At 41.2% G+C, this 18119-nt stretch overlaps 1 protein-coding gene across 1 annotated transcript in view; it reads right to left on the minus strand.

The window, feature by feature from the left end:
* Positions 1 to 18119, minus strand: part of lekr1 (Leucine-, glutamate- and lysine-rich protein 1) — a 161923-nt gene that overhangs the window by 122438 nt on the left and 21366 nt on the right. Inside the window, exon 4 of the mRNA XM_016471512.1 lies at positions 6797 to 6916. Coding sequence (XP_016326998.1) covers positions 6797 to 6916 — 120 coding nt within the window. The remainder of the gene's footprint in view (positions 1 to 6796; positions 6917 to 18119) is intronic.

Consider the following 18119-nt stretch of genomic DNA (forward strand, 5'->3'; position numbering starts at 1 on the left):
TACTTCATTGTACCCAAGAAAGGCGGTGGGTTACGACCAATCTTGGGCCTGCAAGTTTTGAACCAGGCCCTTCACAAGCTACCATTCAAAATGTTGATGCATGAACTCATTTTCGAATGCACCCGTCCCCGAGATTGGCCACCTCAGCCAGTTGGGACTTTGGGTCAACTGGGAAAAGAGCAAAATCTCTCCAATGCAGAGGATCTCTTTTCTTGGTATGGAGTTGGACTCGGTCAACCTGACAGCACGCCTCACAGAGGAACATGTTCGGTCAATGCTGAACTGCTTGAAATTTTTCAGGCGCAGGACAGTGGCCCCACTGAAAAAATTTCAGAGGCTCCTGGGGCATATGGCAGCCGCAGTAATGCCGCTCGGACTGCTTCATATGAGGCCGCTTCAGCACTGGCTTCACGGCCGAGTCCCGAGATGGGCGCGGCACGCACCGAGTGATTATCACTCCGGCCTGTCGCCAAGCCCGTGGTCGAACCCTGCATTTCTACGGGCAGGAGTTCCCATAGTACAGGTGTCCAGGTATGCGGTTGTGTTCACAGATGCCTCCACCACAGGCTGGGGGGCCACGTACAATGGGCATGAAGTGTTGGGGGTTTGGACGGGCCCCCATCTGCACTGGCATATCAATTGCCTAGAGTTGTTAGCAGTGCGCCTTGCCTTGAACCATCTCAAAGGGCGCTTATGGGGCAAGCACGTGCTGGTCCGAACGGACAACACAGCGACCGTTGCATACATCAACCGACAAGGTGGTCTGCACTCCCGTCGCAACTCGCCCGGCACTTCCTCTTTTTGGAAGTGGAAGGTTCTGAGGTCACTTCGTGCCATTCACATTCCATGCCTGCTCAACCGTACGGCGACTCCATCCCCAGACGGTCCAGCTGATTTTGGGACGTTTCGGAGCCGCTCAGATAGACCTCTTTGCCTCTCCAGATACCTCTCACTCCCTCCACCCTTAAAGTTTATGTCGCTGCGATTGCTGCTAACCATGACCCCGTGGAAGGGAAGTCGGTAGGTAAGCATGACCTGGTCATCAGGTTCCTTAGGGGGGCGAGAAGGTTAAATCCTCCCCGGCCCCCCTCCATACCCTCTTGGGACCTGTCTCTAGTGCTTAAACCACTACAGCAGGGCCCATTTGAGCCTTTGCAGGGTGTGCCCTGCCCGCTCAGGTTGTGAGCTCACTCTACTAGGAGTGTTGCATCCTCTTGGGCACCTCGTGGCACCTCGCTGACAGATATTTGTAGAGCTGCGGGCTGGGCTCCTCCATCTCCTCGGCAGCCAGACATGGCGAAACATCCGGCGCCAGGCCTTCACTCGATGAATCCTTGAGAACCGGTACAAGGCTGGATTCCATATGTGAGACCTAAGTGGATCCCATATGTGTAAGGTCCACGGTATAGCCTCAGAGCCCGTGTTTCCCCGGCAGACTTCTGCCATTTCCAAGAGGGTTACAATCACCTCCAATATTGCAGGAGTTGTATGAATGGAATAAACAGAATTAAACCGGACAAAACAAACATTTAACCAATCATATTAGAACACACACACACACACACACACACAAAAAAAAACAGGACAGGCAAATCACGTGGTCTCGCGAATCCTGTCGCTTCGCTTCTGAAATGCTCCTGGTGTGGCACCACGTGGAGGATGGAACAAAACCTCGTCTGAGCCATAATGCGCCGCAGATGTGTGCAGTGTAAATAAGGGGTAACTTTGAATAACAAGATGTTGAGTTATTTTTTTTAATACTTGTTAAGTGTCTTGTTGATACTGCAAATGCATTTTAATGCCACAGAACATTGCACAACTCACACATGCAAGTCAACAAGCATACAACACCACACAATACATACTCAGCACTTCACTGCACTCAAACGCACAAGCATACAACACCACACACATTATGTAAACAACATACTCCACTCTATACCACACACACAAACATAAAACAGCACAAATATCAAAAAAAGAATGTTGATGCTTACTGTTATTTGTTACAGATTGTTTACTGTTGTTCTGTAATCTGTATTTTTAGTCATTTTCAAATCAAAATCCTGTGTAATGGTAGAACACAGCATGCACCTTAAAAACACACACAAACACTACTTTCCATGTTTTATGGGGACTTCCTATAGGCATAATGGTTTTTATACTGTACAAATTGAATATTCTGTCCCCTAAACCTACCTCGGGGGAAAATAATGATTTTTATACTGTACAAACTGTAAATTCTATCCCCTACCCCTAAACCTGAGGAAAACATTTTGAATTTTTACATTTTCAAAAAAATATATGTATCATTTTAGTGATTTATAAGCTGTTTTCCTCATGGGGACCAAAAAGAAATGTTACTATCCTTGTTGGGACATTTGGTCCTCATGATAGGGAATACCAGGTACACACACACACACACACACACACACACACACACACACTGTGCACTATTTCAAACATACTAACATTCAACTACATTTTAGAACAAGTCAGACATGTTTCTATATCTGTAAATTGTTGAACAGCTGAAAATGTTTTAAGAGATGTTTAAGTTGCATTTGTAAAAAAAAAAAAAAGAATAAAATAAAGAAGTCATTTAATATTCACCAGTTGTAATTTTAAGTAATTGAGCAGTACCTAGGTATTTTAAAATACAAAAACTTAAAATTATCAATCTAAATGAGCTTAAAATTTATAATGGGGTGAACAAGACTTTTATTGTAGAAATAACTTAAAATTATTATTATAAACTACTTAAAATATTGTGTTACACCAGCTAATGCATTTGAGCAAAACTGTTCACTGGGATACTCAAACATTTAAGCATTGCCAACTAAAGATTTTTAGGTAACACTGCTTAAAATTCCATGCGAAATTTACTTAAGAAGAGGGATGCAAAAATTATGCACTATATTTTTAAGTAAATCTAGCATATGTTTTTTTCAGTGTTGGCTGATAAAATGTAATTTCACAAATGGGATCAAAACTGAATTATCTGAAAGTTGAGTGTTATGTTCCAGTGTTTGACAAGAGTGCAACACATCACTAGTGTTACAGCTGCACTCCACAGAGCTCTGAACAGCCAAAAGTGAGAGAGCGAGAGAAATACTTTAATCATCATAAAACATTACTATCCTCACTAGCACAGGAACACAGAATAGAACATTTTGTTTTTCAAGGGATACATTTTGATGGGGTGCAAGGTTAGACAGCACTGAGAGCACTTTGATTATTTCTTGAGAAATGTGAAAGGCATCCTGAGAAAGTCAGATTTAATAATAACACCCACTACAGACTACAACGCCACACATTCCTATATAATAGGTCATGACATATAAGGGAACCCAGGGAAATAAGCTCCTCGTTCTACAGGTGATAAAATATGATACAATCATTTTCTTTGAAATTGAATGAATCGCCTGGTAAGACCTTGTGGTCATGAGGGTGTGACATTGCGTGTCTTTATGTGCTTGTGTGTGAAGCCAAGCCCAGAAAGCATATTTTCATGAGAGAGAAAAAAAATACTTAAAAAAAAAAATTGTACCTTTGTTTTGGCAATTTTGAAATCAGTTTTTGAAATCTCTCAGTCATACTTGCTGAGAGATTTCAAAAACCTGCACAGGTGTCAACCATCAGCTGAAATAATCAATTGGGACAAAGCACCGGCACCTTTCTTGGAAGCACTTCGCAGTATGACGCCATAGCAGCCTTTATGTGTGCCACTCACACAGACGGTTGGAGAAGATGGAAATGCCTGTCAGAAAGCTCATGACTGCATTATCACTTGCCAGCCAACCGAGACCTCTCTCCTTTCTGTCGTTTATGACAGCTTCTCTCACAGCATCTGATTATTAACTGTTTACATCTCAAACAACAGATATCAGCAGGAGGACCAAGCCTCAAAAAAACTAAAAGTGAATGAATAACATGGGGAAAATGTATAGAAAATCCATTATGCTGAAAATGGATACTGAAAATTTAGCTTTGCCATCACAAGAATAAATTACATTTTAAAATATAACAGATATTTTAAATTGTACTGTAATAATATTACACAATATTACTCTTTTTTTACTGTATTTTGATCACATGCAGCTTGTTGACCATAAGATACTTCCTTCAAATATATAAAACTACAAATGAATATACAGTATAAAATAAATACATTCGGGATGATACATCTATTCACTCTGTTTGTTTGTTTGTTTGTTTGTTTTGTCAATTATTAAAAGTATATAATATTACTGTATAATGCACACTATTACTATTATGTTTAATAATTTTAAATGTTTATCAAAGTTTATTAAAATAATATAATTTATTAAAGGAGACCTATAATGTTCCTTTTTTACAATATCAGAATCAGAATCAGAATGAGCTTTATTGCCAGGTATGTTTACACATACGAGGAATTTGTTTTCGTGACAGAAGCTTCCACAGTGCAACAGAATGACAGTGACAGAACAAAAAAACACAGATAATAAAAAATAAAAATAAATAAAAAATAAAAAATAGAACAAGTAAATAAGGAATAAAAATATACAAATCGACAATTGTATGTACAGGTATATAACAATAGACAGTTGTATGTACAGGTATATTATGTGCAAATTGAAATATGTGTGTTAGATAAATAAGTGTATGAGTGAATATATAGTGTGTGTTCCACAGTTATTGTCAAGTGTTCATGAGATGGATTGCCTGAGGGAAGAAACTGTTCCTGTGTCTGGCCGTTCTGGTGCTCAGAGCTCTGTAGCGTCGACCAGATGGCAACAGTTCAAAGAGGGAGTGTGCTGGATGTGAGGGGTCCAGAGTGATTTTGCCAGCCCTTTTGCTCACTCTGGATGAGTACAGTTCTTGAAGAGAAGGGAGGGTTGTACCAATGATTCGCTCAGCAGTCCGGACTACCCTCTGTATAAAAACAACTGCGGAGCACGCCACGGAGGCAGCCATCAGCGTCGGTCCCATCGCGAATCAATGCGACTGTTATATGTAATATACATCTCAGGTGTCCCCAGAATGTGTATGTTTTAGCTCAAAATACCCCACAGATGATTTATTATATCGTTTTGAAAATGCCTATTTTGAGTGGAAGCAGAAACAGGCTGTTTTAGTCCATTTCTCTTTAAATGCAAATGAGCTGCTGCTCCCCGCCCTCTTTCCCAGAACAGGGCTGCAATTTTAGCTCGTATCTCAGATCTCTGCCAAAAAACATCCATTTGGTTTTGATCATCATGTATATCGCGCTGAAATCACGCGTTTTAAAGCCATATCAGTTTAAATTTCTGATATACGTTTTTCTGGACGCACACATCCGTAGCACGCGAACAGCGGCTGTCACACGCATGTGAGTACTAAAAGTTCTCTTTCACACACAAGTTTATGTTAAAAACACGATTAAGTTACAAAAACACAGTCGGTTATGTCTGTGAAGTTAAACAGCTGGGAAAGAAATCGAAATTCTATATTAGATCAGTGTATTAAGTGACAGCAGCATAATATGCAGTACCAATACTGGCCGCTGTGTGCCTTTACAGCTCGTTCCTCAGATACTCTGCTAAAAAAAAAACATCTATTTGGTTTTGATTATCAAGTCTATTGCACCGAAATCATGCATTTTAAACCACATTAGTTTAAACTTCTGATATATGGTTTTCTGAGCGCACAGAAAGCAGCTGTCACATGGCATGTGAGTACTAAACTAAGTTCTCTTTCATGTCTTATTGCGCTTAACACACATGAGTTACAAAAACATTTGGTTATGTGTAGGTAAACAGCTGGGAAACAAATTTTTGTATTTTGTGTTACATGTTTATATTAGATCTGTGTGTCAGCAGCGTAATATACAGTAAATAAATCAACAAATCCATTGCTCTCTTGTCTCCTCTTAGGCTGGGACTTTTGTGTTTTGTGCTCGTCAGTGCAGCCAAAGACAGAAAAGTTAGCATGCTTTGCTTGAACTTTCGCCATGGCATTAGAACTGGTACACCGTTGTCACTTGCAAAAACACAATGGAGTCACCGTAGGTGGAAACTTACAGATTAAGGGGCAAGATCTGAGCAACTTGTTTTTCACAAGCTTGCAGAGAATGGCTTACCGTGGCTTACTTGGGTTGTTCTTTTTCATGTTTTCTGGATTGGTAGATGCACCAGGGACACAATTATAGCACTTAAACACGAGAACAGGTCAGATTTACATGATATGTCACCTTCAATGCTTTTAGTAATTGTCTTTTATGTGTATTTTTTTATGTTTTTAGTATTATAAACCCTATTTTACCATACCAATAAAACATGTTAATTCTGCTTCTGAAAGCCTGCCAAGCCTGGGGGAGAAATGTCAGTCAATCATTTTGATTTGCAATTAGACTAGTGTATGATTTATACTACTGCTATAGTCAAGTAATCTGACTGAAATAAGAAATTCAATGGTCAGGCATAATAACAGTCTTTCCTGAAAAAACATCAAAAGATTTTGAGATTTTGTCTTTTTTTTCCCATGTAGTTAATCCCAGTATACAGCTACACATAAATCTATTCTGCTCAAATCAATGTACGCTTGTTCTCTTTTTAGTTTTCCTTCCCTTTTCACCGTTTTTTTTTTCTCACACTTGTGCCTGCAAACACCCACAAGTGTACTCACACACGCACAGAGTTGTTTCCCATCTGCAGAGCTCTTCCTGTCGTGCCGTGGCTACTGCAGACACTCCACACACGCACTCACGACCCTATGAGATCTGCTACGCTTGTTCTTTTGTCTCTCTTGCGCCATTGTTCCCTCATTTCCTTACCTAAAGTGCAGGCGGCAAGTGCGCTCGTTTTCCAGCTCTGTAATCGCTGTTTTTTTCTCCGCCTTCACGCTCTCCATCTCACGCGTGACCACGCACAGCTGCAGGTCAAGGCCCTTCATGCTGGAAAAGAGACATAGAGTGAGATATACACAGAAAGCAGCAATGGCACAATAATTATTACGTTAGAGTTTTTATATATATATACAGTGGGTACGGAAAGTATTCAGACCCCCTTCAATTTTTCACTCTTTGTTATATTGATCAAACACAGCTGGACTCAAATGAAGGTGTAGAACCATCTCAAGGCTGATCAGAAGAAATGGACAGCACCTGAGTTAAATATATGAGTGTCACAGCAAAGGGTCTGAATACTTAGGACCATGTGATATTTCAGTTTTTCTTTTTTAATAAATCTGCAAAAATGTCAACGATTCTGTGTTTTTCTGTCAATATGGGGTGCCGTGTGTACATTAATGAGGAAAAAAAATTAACTTAAATGATTTTAGCAAATGGCTGCAATATAACAAAGAGTGAAAAATTTAAGGGGGTCTGAATACTTTCCGTACCCACTGTATATATATATATATATATGGAACAATATTGTTTGTGTGTAAACATTTCACATGTCGATTTTCCAAATATAAAAAGTCTTTATTTTTCTCTCAATAAAAGTTCAATGGCAGGAGAGCGGCCCAGCCACAGAGCAGGAGGGTTGCGTTACGCGCTGTGTGTGTGGATTGTGTGAGACTAAATGAGAGACAGATTCTGTAGGGCAGATATACGGTCTGCAGAGTATTATGGGCTTTTGTGGATCTCACAAAGACAAGGTCGCTATAGCAACGGAAGAGTACACACCAAGGCTGACTAAATCCCTGGCACGAAGGGGTTTATCGAACCTGAGGCAATAGCTGATGTATCAGTGTGATATCACTGGGAGCGTAATTGTCTGACATTGTGTTTGCGTGTGCCCATTTCAGTGCCTATTTCAGGCTCGTGTTTGTGTAAGACAGAACGAGAGCGTGAGAGAGAGTGTGTGAGTGCTATTGTTTGTGTTTGTGCTGGTAAAAGACATGGGTTTGAATAAATTTAGACCTAAAAAAGATTCCCAGCTGCAGATTCTTGGCTTCTTGTGGTGAAGTCATGACTTTTATTCACATCTGTATGTATTCGTGAGAAATCAGAATGCATGCGGATCTATAAATTCCAATGCATTAGTTTCCAGTAGCTGAACTCAGAAACGGCCCAAGTGTTTGTGGACACGCTTTGAATCTGTTTGCGTCTGGACAGATTCTGGTGCATGCTGGTGTAGGACAGCCATAGAATCAAATTTTGTGATCTTGCAATGATGTATTTCAGTTAATAGCCCTCTATGGAAAATGGAAAATGCTTAGGAAACTAATTTATTTGAGAGAAATTCATTTCTCTTCTAATTAAATTCATATGTACTTCAAACTTCTATGGTCTCAAATGGAATTGTCATTCAATATGTCCTTCAATGCTGTTCTTCAAAGCATAACGCATCCCGACTGCTGAGCTGATTCTGCGCTCTGAGTTCTATACTTTGCCTGAGAACAAGTTGTTCATGCATAAATTAATAACTGCAAAACATTTAATTGATTCAGTTTTCTATAAAATGTCCCAAGGAAATGCATTATTGAAGCTTCAGCTGGAATACAGAGTAGCAGACATGTTGTTATAACATAATGTTTTTGCTAAATTAGATTTTTTTAAATATATATTATAATACAACATAGTTATTTAAATTGATTTTTTTTTCATATTGTGTGTAATTGCAGCCTTGGTGAGCACAAGAGACTAATTTTAAAAATAATTTTATAGAAGAAAATCCACACACAAACACACACACACTCAAAAACAAACAAACAAGCCAGGTTAAAATCTCAGCAGATGCTCACTTACAACAAAATCCTGAAAAACAAATACACACGGCACAGCTGTGTTCTCCTAATGAATATACTCTATTGTTTGGATAATGTTAAAAGAGCTCTATTGCCAGATCAGTTTATGGGGTGTATGGGGAATGTAAGTGTATAAGGGGCAAAAACGCCTTCCAGATCAATATTCTTAGTTTGACATTTGTGATATACTGCCCTTTTGAGCTTAAGTGTCTGCTCATACTGTGAAAAAAGGACTTCAAAAACCCCACAAAGGAAAAGAAAAATGAAGCTCTTTTGACTCTTTATTATCCCTTAACAAATCTCAGAGCCACAGCTGAACACAGAGATGCAAGAGTGAGAATGTACTGTTCTCACTTCTGTTGTCAGACAATCCAGCCATGCTGAAATATGGCGCAGCTACAAATGGCTTCGGAATGCACTGTACCCAGTACTGTCAGTGAAATGACACACGCTACAATCTTGTAAGGACATGAGAGACCTGTTCCAGAATCTTCATCACTTATTTAAGGGCACTGAGAAAGCAGCACGAAACATTATATTCATCTTCAGATGCCTCTGTTATTTCCATTATACATTCCCACCCATCCACACAGGTAAATTCCAAGGCTTATGGGTATTTAGAAGGCTTCAGATGATAAATACCGCAGAAATGAGCAGATTACAGAGTATTTAATCAGAACATAAATCCATACGTTAAGATTTAGTGCAGACTGTTGTGATACAGAGGGTTCTGATGTATTGTGGGTAAACGCAGCAGTTGGCCCTATTGTCTCAAAGCAAGGCTTAAAGAGACACAGTTGCAGAGCTAGCGATGTCTCGCTCATTACCTCACTTGTTACTCAATCAGAATTAGAGCAGAGCCTCAGACTGGGTACAGACATTCAGCTGCCTACGGAGTGTGTGTGTGTGTGTGTGTATGTGTGTACCAAGAGATATGAGTCGTGATAAATCCCAGACTAAAGACGATGCTGCTGTTCTCTCATCTACAGGACTGTGTGTGCGTGTAGGAGGCTGAAAAAATCGTGATAACAGCGAGCAACTGGCTGTGGTTGCAACCATGTGCGTGAGTGAGCCGGGGAACCGACCTGCTCTTTCTATTAACATGTGATTGAGTGGGAGGCCGAGTGTGCGTATGCTTCCGTACATTTATCTGTGTGACTTCATGCAACGGTGAATCACTATAATGATTTTGTGCTAGTTATAGACATTTATGATACTGTGTCACTGGCTTTGTTCCAATACCTAGTGAGTCAGTTGGTGTCTACGGCCTACATAGGCTGAAATGAAACCTCATAAGTAAGTGATTTGAAACTATACATAGGCAGTGACTTTGAGCTCCTCACATGAAGCATACAGATTTTTCAATGCAGCATATTTCTAAGGGAACAACATGATACACTAATAAACATAAAAATGCATAACACTGGTTAAATATTTCTGCAACTGGAAACTAAAAAAATCTGGTATATTTTTTTTTCTGAAATATAATAATGCATTATCACAGTTGACAGAAAACACTGATAGAAATGTGTTATGCTTAAATGTTTGAAAATATGACAACTGTTTGTAATTGAATTTTTGGATGCTGAGGTAGCCCAGGAGAGGATGGGAATTTGTGTTTTGCCAACAAAAATATGCATTTAAAAATAATAATAATGATAATGTTAATACAATTTATTTATTAAATAAATAATAACAGTACATTTAAATAATAATAAATATTTAAAAAGAAAACAGATGCAAGACAATAATTCACTGCACAAACCATGTTTAGTTCTACTGCAAGAGACATCAATTTTTGTGCCAAATAATTGGACATAGCCTTGGACGTCTATAACAGAAAGTTTATGAAAAGTTTCGGGACATAATCCTATTTTTATTTTGCTATTCCAAAGATGGAAAATCTGCTTATTAATAGTTAGTAAGGTAGTTGTTAAGTTTAGGTATGGGGTCAGATTACACTCTAAAAAACGCTGGGTTGTTTCAACCTAACTTTGGGTCCAACCAGCTGTTGGGTTTTACATTTTTTACATTAAATTTATAACCCAAAAGTTGGGTTAGTCCATATTTGACCCAAAGAAACAACCCAGTATTTTTTAGAGCGTAAGAAATCTAAAATATGGCCATGCAGAATAAGGCATTAACATATGCTTCATAAGTACTAATAAACAGCCAATATGCTAGTAATATGCATGCTAACAAGCAACTAGTTAGTGAGAATTGGTCCTTAAAATAAAGTGTTACCAGTCTGCTATGCTATTTGCGTCCCCCATCAGTACAATCTTGTGACTCATATACTCATAGTATGCCAGATTTATAATTTGAACCAGAGTCGGATAATAACTTGGCAGCAGTAATGTAAGCAAATGCCATGTGTTTGTCACATAAAGAACGATTAAATGAAAAGTCATAATTTCATTGCCTAATTAAATTAGACAAGGACCTAATATAAAATCAATACCAGTGAACCGGGTACACATCTGGATAACCTATGTGTTGACGTACTATGATCAACATTTGTCTATTCTCCCAACACATCCAGCCTTGTTTTGCCAGCCATTGTGATCAAAAGAAGAAATATCACACCATCTAACAAATAACCAATTACGCAACGATTAACAAGTACGATACAGCATCATGCCAACAAAATGTGCCGGTTCCGCTTCTTTCAGCATGCCGGAAGACCCAGTGGGCTTCTCACCCCTCTGTTGAACAGCTCTGCGACTGAACGTGAGGTTTTGATCAGCAGTGTGAAGCTGGGGAGCATTAGAGTAATGAACACAGAACAGAGACGTGACTCATGGCCGCATTCCCAATCAGTCGAGAAGCTCATAGAGCTCATTCTAAATCACCATCTTACTGAAAGAACCAGGCTACTGGGAAGCAGCCATGTGGAATATTCTGGATCACTTCTCAAACCTTTGGAAATACAAAAAGGGTTGCTTTAATCATTGCAAAGACAAACAAAACCTATCCTAATTAACTGAACTGACATGTATAGTCTGGCTAATTTTATTACTCGGCGCTGATGAGCAAATGAAGCGTTAATGTGAAAACAAGAATAGAAGTAGCACGCAAATTTCAAAGGGCAATAGTGTCAAAAAAGACTGTGTGTGTATGTATAAAACAGAGAAACAGCCTGTCCTTCCCTTCCTAAAGCATTTCCTTGATTATAATCATTGCTATGGCATCATTCATGGAAACCAAACATCATAAAACACAAACAAGATGAGATACATACAACCACTGAGACACTCAACAACACACACTCACACTCTCTTTCACTCAGGGATGAGATCCTTTGATGTTATTTCAGTCAGAAAGGAAACGTTGTTAGCCTTTCTCCAGGCTCACCGAAGTTTATGCATGGATCTTGAATGAGATCACAAAAAGTCTGGCTGAAATATGAAAATCATATGCATCATTGTGATACTCTCCTTTCCTGCAAACCCACAACAGGAGGCTTTCAGTTTTTATTATTTATTATTTTTTGCCGTTTACTCCTCTGTTGCCGCTGCCATTGTCATCGCAACCGTTGAGGAGAATCTTCAATGTGTGCCTGAAGCTAAATGTGTGGCTTACTCATGTTTTCCCAGACTTCCTTATACAAGCAAGACACACAAAAGTATATCAGATGCATTTTATGTGCAGGTGGATAAATGAGACCTCTGGGTTTGCATACACAAAATATCTCTCACATTCGTATAGACATGAGTATGCAGACGTACGCAAAAACGCAAGGCCTAGGGTTTGAGATGATGAGGGAAGAAAGGAAATATATAGCTCATATTTCAGCTCCATTGCTTTCCATAAGGACACAATATACACCTGTTTGAAATATGAATGCAGAAATAAAATAGGAACAAAAGAAAAAAAAAACGGGGAAAAAAACAAAGAAAGAAAGAAAGAATATGTTCTAGTCTGCGAGACTGGTTCCTTTGATTTGCAAATATATCCTGAATGAAAGGTTGAAAGGTCAAAAGAAAGAAATAACAAATGAAAGGTTGAAAGGTCGAAAGGTCGAAAGAAAGAAAGAAAGAAAGAAAGAAAGAAAGAAAGAAAGAAAGAAAGAAAGAAAGAAAGAAAGAAAGAAAGAAAGAAAGAAAGAAAGAAAGAAAGAAAGAAAGAAAGAAAGAAAGAAAGAAAGAAAGAAAGAAAGAAAGAAAGAAAGAAAGAAAGAAAGAACATGTTCCCTTCCGAGGGAACTTCGAACTGCGCCCTCTAGGGGTCGCTATGGGGAACACCTCCAGCGTGACCAGTGTCTGAAGCATATATGTAAACACACCAATGCTATTGGCCAGCGACAGTCTATGAAGAAAGAAAGAAAACATGCTCTAGTCTGCTAGTCTGGTTCCATTGATTTGCAAATATATCCTGAATGAAAGGTTGAAAGGTCAAAAGAAATAAATAAATGAAAAGTCGAAAGAATGAAAGAACAAATGAAAAAAGGTCAAAGAAACAAAGAAAGGTCGCGAGGTCAAAAGAAAGAAAAAAAGAAAGAACATGTTCCCTTCCGAGGGAACTTCGAACTGCGCCCTCTAGGGGTCGCTATGGGGAACGCCTCCAGCGTGACCGGTGTCTGAAGCATACATGTAAACACACCAATGCTATTGGCCGGCGACAGCCTATGACGTCATCACCGGCGTGACCACAGTATAAAAGGGAGCCAGGAGAACACGTCATCCTCTTCTTCGTCTTCAGAGCCTGTTTTGTTTGAAGTGCATTCTGGTAAGAACGCTGTTTCTGTTTGTTACTATTATGGCAAGCACTAGCACTAGCAAGGCGTTTAGGAGATGTGTGGATCTGTGTCTGCGTTATCTGACCCCCGATGACACACACGACCTTTGCGTCATATGTTTGGGTGAAGAGCACGCGCGTGATGTCCTTGAGGGGGCAGCATGCGTTCATTGTGAGCTTTTTTTCCATGAGGAAGTTCCGCTCTCGTTTGGCCCTTTTTTCGAGGAAAGAGGGTCAGCCATCGGTTCCTCAGGGCTCAGGACCGGCCGTTGCTGAGGCACAGAGGAAACTGAGCTCATGGGGGTCTCAGGTGGACCTGGCCGATGAATTAAAGAAGGGGCTTTCCCTTTCTCGTTCATCGGTCATGGACGAGAGTGAGCTGCTGGAGGATGATGTTATTTCTCTGACGTCATCCAATCAAGCGGCTAGTGCTCTGCTGGCTCCCGGCCAGGAAGAGCAGGAGATGTCAGAGGTGGACGAGGAAGTTGAGACTGAGTCCTCTCAAACCTCCTGCCCTGCGTATGAGGAGCTGCTTGAGGTTATGGAACGCGCCACGGCAAGGCTTGACTTGCCGTGGAAGCGGACTAGAAGGGTGGCGTCTCGCGGTCGGGTCTATGAGCGCTATCTTTCTGATCAGAACCCTCCAGCTCAGGTGAGCCTTCCATTTCTTCCTGATCTTCATGTGGAGATTGAGAAGACTTGGAAAAATCCGTTCTCTTCGCGCATCCACCGGTTTCATCAGACTAGTTATGCCAACGTGGAGGGGATGCGCAAGAGCGGATATGAGAGGGTACCCCCCATTGAAGAGAATGAGCCTGCTATCTCGCTATGGGAGAGACATCCTCTCTTAAGACTCCCTCCTTGCCATCCAGAGCCCTTCAAATGACATCTTGTCTGAATGGCAGGGTGTACGCAGCAGCAGGTCAGGCGGCGACTTCATTGCATACCATGGCAATTTTGCAAGCCTACCAGGCTGACCTGCTGAAAGACCTGGATAAAGGTCAGGGTCTTTCCCCTGAAGAAGTGTCTGACCTGCGCCGCACTACGGATCTCACTCTCCGTGCCACCAAACAGACCGCTACTGCCATGGGCAAATCTATGGCGGCTATGGTGGTAATGGAGAGACATCTGTGGGTGAACCTGGCTGACATCGGGGCGAAGGAGAGGGGCTTTCTCTGTGATGCGCCGGTCTCTCCTTCTAAACTTTTCGGCACTTCCGTCGAGACGGTTATCGAGAAGTTTAAGGAGGCGAGGGCGTGCTCAGCTGCTTTTAAGTCCTTCATCCCACGAAGGCCCAGGTCTCAGCCCGAACAAAGGGGTCCTAGCCTGTCTTGGTCTAAGGACCAAAGACAGGTTCAGAAGGCTAGTGTCGTGACTCGTGCCCCTCCTCCGCCTGCGGGCAGGTCTAGAAGGCGGCGCGAGTCGAGGGGTCAGAGGCAAGACCTGAAGGAGGTGATCCAGACAAGGTGTTCCCAAAACTCCCTCTTACGGTATTTACATCTACCCTCATCTTCCTCCCCCAATTCCCCTGTTAACCCTTTCCTGCCCTAATCATGGTAAGAACCTCCATGCAACCGGCATTACAGTCTGGACCAATGATGTTCCGGTAAGTTTCTATGTCTCATAGAACTACCTACTGAAAGTCCGGGGGAGACAGGTGTGTGAGCCATGGTGGGTGAGTATTAGGGCTGCACGATTATGACAAAAATCATTATTGTCGATTATTCCCTTGAAATTGTAATTGCGATTATTACGATTATCACAATTTACATTGAATGATGTTTATACCATTGTTTGATGCACCTGCATGCCGTATTTTTATATGAAAATAAACAAGCTGAAAACACTCTAACTGAAAAACTTTTAGTGCTTTTCTATAGTATTAAGCCTCAAATGTCAACTATACATCAGATTGGTTTCTTCTTAAATTATAAAAAAATATTCATAAAAATATGAATGGTATTATAGTGTTATACTAAAACTAAAATTAAAACAATGGAAAAACCCTTAAGATAACATGTAGAAAAAAAACGCATCTTAAGCACATAGAATAACATAAGTGGACTTTGAACGATTAATTGCCGCTTTGAACGATTACGTAATTGTGGCATCCATAATTGTAATCGCGATTAGAATTTTGATTAATTGTGCAGCCCTAGTGAGTATGATCCATGTCTTCTTTGCTAGCCTTGACTAGTTTTTTGAATTGCAGTTCCTCTTGTCCTGTGTTGTTTTAATATCTCAGTCTCCGCTGAGATTCCTTTTTCTAACATGTATGTTATACTGTTTCATTCTTAGATGGAAGCATTTCCTTTCTCTTCCAGTGAGCCTCGCTGAGGATACATCACTTATGCTGGCTGGCAGGATCCTGATGGCTTGTAAACCCCGTGCTGGCTGGACTTCGACTCTGAGTTGGTAGGCTTCCCCGAGAAGCCTCCTTGGTCATTCATGTCCTCAGTATGAGTACTGCAACCTCAGGAACTGCGGGCCTTTGAGGGTTGCTCAGTCTCGCCTTGAGGGGCCTCTTTAGACCTGAGCTGGGATTTTTTTGCCTCAGCCTAGGATCGAGAGCGCTGCTCCCATAATCATATTATGCACACCAAGTAGTAAAGTCTTTTTGTGACTTCCTTGGTCAATTATTTCTATGGTGGGAGTTTGCAGCTCCCCCTATTGGAGTTCTATCTGCATTCTGAGCATGGTGATCCCCTCTCTGCGGATGGGTCATTACAATCTGGATGGGACGACTGTTTCTCCTCTCTGCGGAGAGTCGAGAATCTTGCTCCTGGGGGTTTTTGCCGCTATAGTTAAGGGCACACGCTAGCTCTCTGTGCATTTCTTTAAATTCCATAATCATGGTAGCTGTGCACGCTGGGCTTTTGCGCACTTTTCTAAAATCCTTTATGGTAACGGTGACGCGATCTACTTCGTCTCCTTTCTCTGAGTGGATTTAGGCCCCGGATTTCCTGGGCTTCACTCTTCTGCTGTATCTCTGTTGATACCTGCATGGTTGAGCTTGGTAGTGCTCCCTCTTTTCCGAGGGGTTTCTATGAGCACGCCGCTCCCTCCTGAGCGTGGTTGCTGTGGCTTTAGTAATGGTATTTCTAAATCCATATCTATGGTAAGTGCTCACGCTAGTTCTTTGGGCACTTTTTCTAGTCCATATTCATGGCAGGTGTACACGCTAGTCTTTGTGCACCTTTTTTAAAAACCCTTGTTGGGTAAGGGTGGCGCGATGCTGACATCATCCCCTTTCTCTGAGTTGGTTCTGGCCCCAGTTTTACCTTGGGCCCCACTCTCCGTGTACACACTTTGTAGACATGGTGTTGCTACTAAGTCCCCTGGGTATTTTATACTCTCAGAGCGGGAAGTAGTCCCTGTTTTACAAGGCAGGATATGGGTTTTTGCCAGCCCTGGTTCTTGGTTGTATCCCCTTAAAGGAATCCTTTCTTTATGATTCCAAGCCTTGAGCTTTGCCGTGGGCTTGGGTTTTTCATAAGCCAGCCCTTGCAGGTAAGTTTTTTGGCACAGCTCGGGCCTTTTGGCCGTATGGGATCATATCACTAACAGCCGTCAGAAACGTCCTGGGGCAGCTCCTCTGATTTGGTTGAGTTGGTACTTAGTGATAGCCTCAGTTTAGCATGCACTCCCCTCAGCATGGTGGCGTGGGTATACCGTTCCCCATAGCGACCCCTAGAGGATGCATTTCAAAATTCCCTCGGAAGGGAACGTCTCAGGTTACTTATGTAACCATGGTTCCCTGAGAAGGGAACGAGACACTGCGTCCTCTAGTCTCCTGCCATGCTTCGGACGTAAGCTTCAGACGAAGAAGCGGATGACGTGTTCTCCTGGCACCCTTTTATACTGTGGTCGCGCCGGTGATGACGTCATAGGCTGTCGCCAGCCAATAGCATTGGTGTGTTTACATATATGCTTCAGACAACGGTCACGCTGGAGGCGTTCCCCATAGCTACCCCGCAGTGTCTCATTCCCTTCTCAGGGAACCATGGTTACTTACGTAACCTGAGACGTTCTAGTCTGCGAGACTGGTTCCTTTGATTTGGAAATATATCCTTTATGAATATTCCATGTGAGACCAGTGAAATTGTATATTTGCATAATTTGTGCTGACTCAGACCCACAGCAGAGAGGATAATGGCCAGCCGTTCACTGTTTGCTTGGTTGCTAGCAGTAACAACAGGCCAAGGATGTAGCTAAATTATTGTAATCTAATCATCACTCCAAAAGGTTTCTTTGTTTCAGTTCAATCCAAATGTGCTTTAGCGTTGCGTTATAGCAGTTATAGCATGTGTAAATATACAGTGAGACCACTGAGACTAAAATGCTTCTATTTTGCATTTTTTTTCTCTTTTTTCTCAAAATTATCAGCATGACAATTTGAATAAAAAATTAGAGCATTTGAAAAATCTGCATGAATATGTAAAATGCTTTAATGACTGCAGCAATTGAGCGGCATGAACTCCACTAGCGTGTGAACGATCTCCAGCATGATCTGAGACGATGCAAAGAGCATCTTAAGCTTCAATGAAAGAAGAACATCTGACCATCTGTCAAAGAATCCCATGATCAATGTCACAGATTTATTGATTTGATTATTGACCTAGAGATATTTCTTCATTGTTTAATGCCATACCTGTTTGCAATTTCTT

This window comes from Sinocyclocheilus anshuiensis, unplaced genomic scaffold (assembly GCF_001515605.1).
Source record: "Sinocyclocheilus anshuiensis isolate Anshui unplaced genomic scaffold, SAMN03320099.WGS_v1.1 scaffold604, whole genome shotgun sequence".
In the NCBI taxonomy this organism is placed as follows: Eukaryota; Metazoa; Chordata; class Actinopteri; order Cypriniformes; family Cyprinidae; genus Sinocyclocheilus; species Sinocyclocheilus anshuiensis.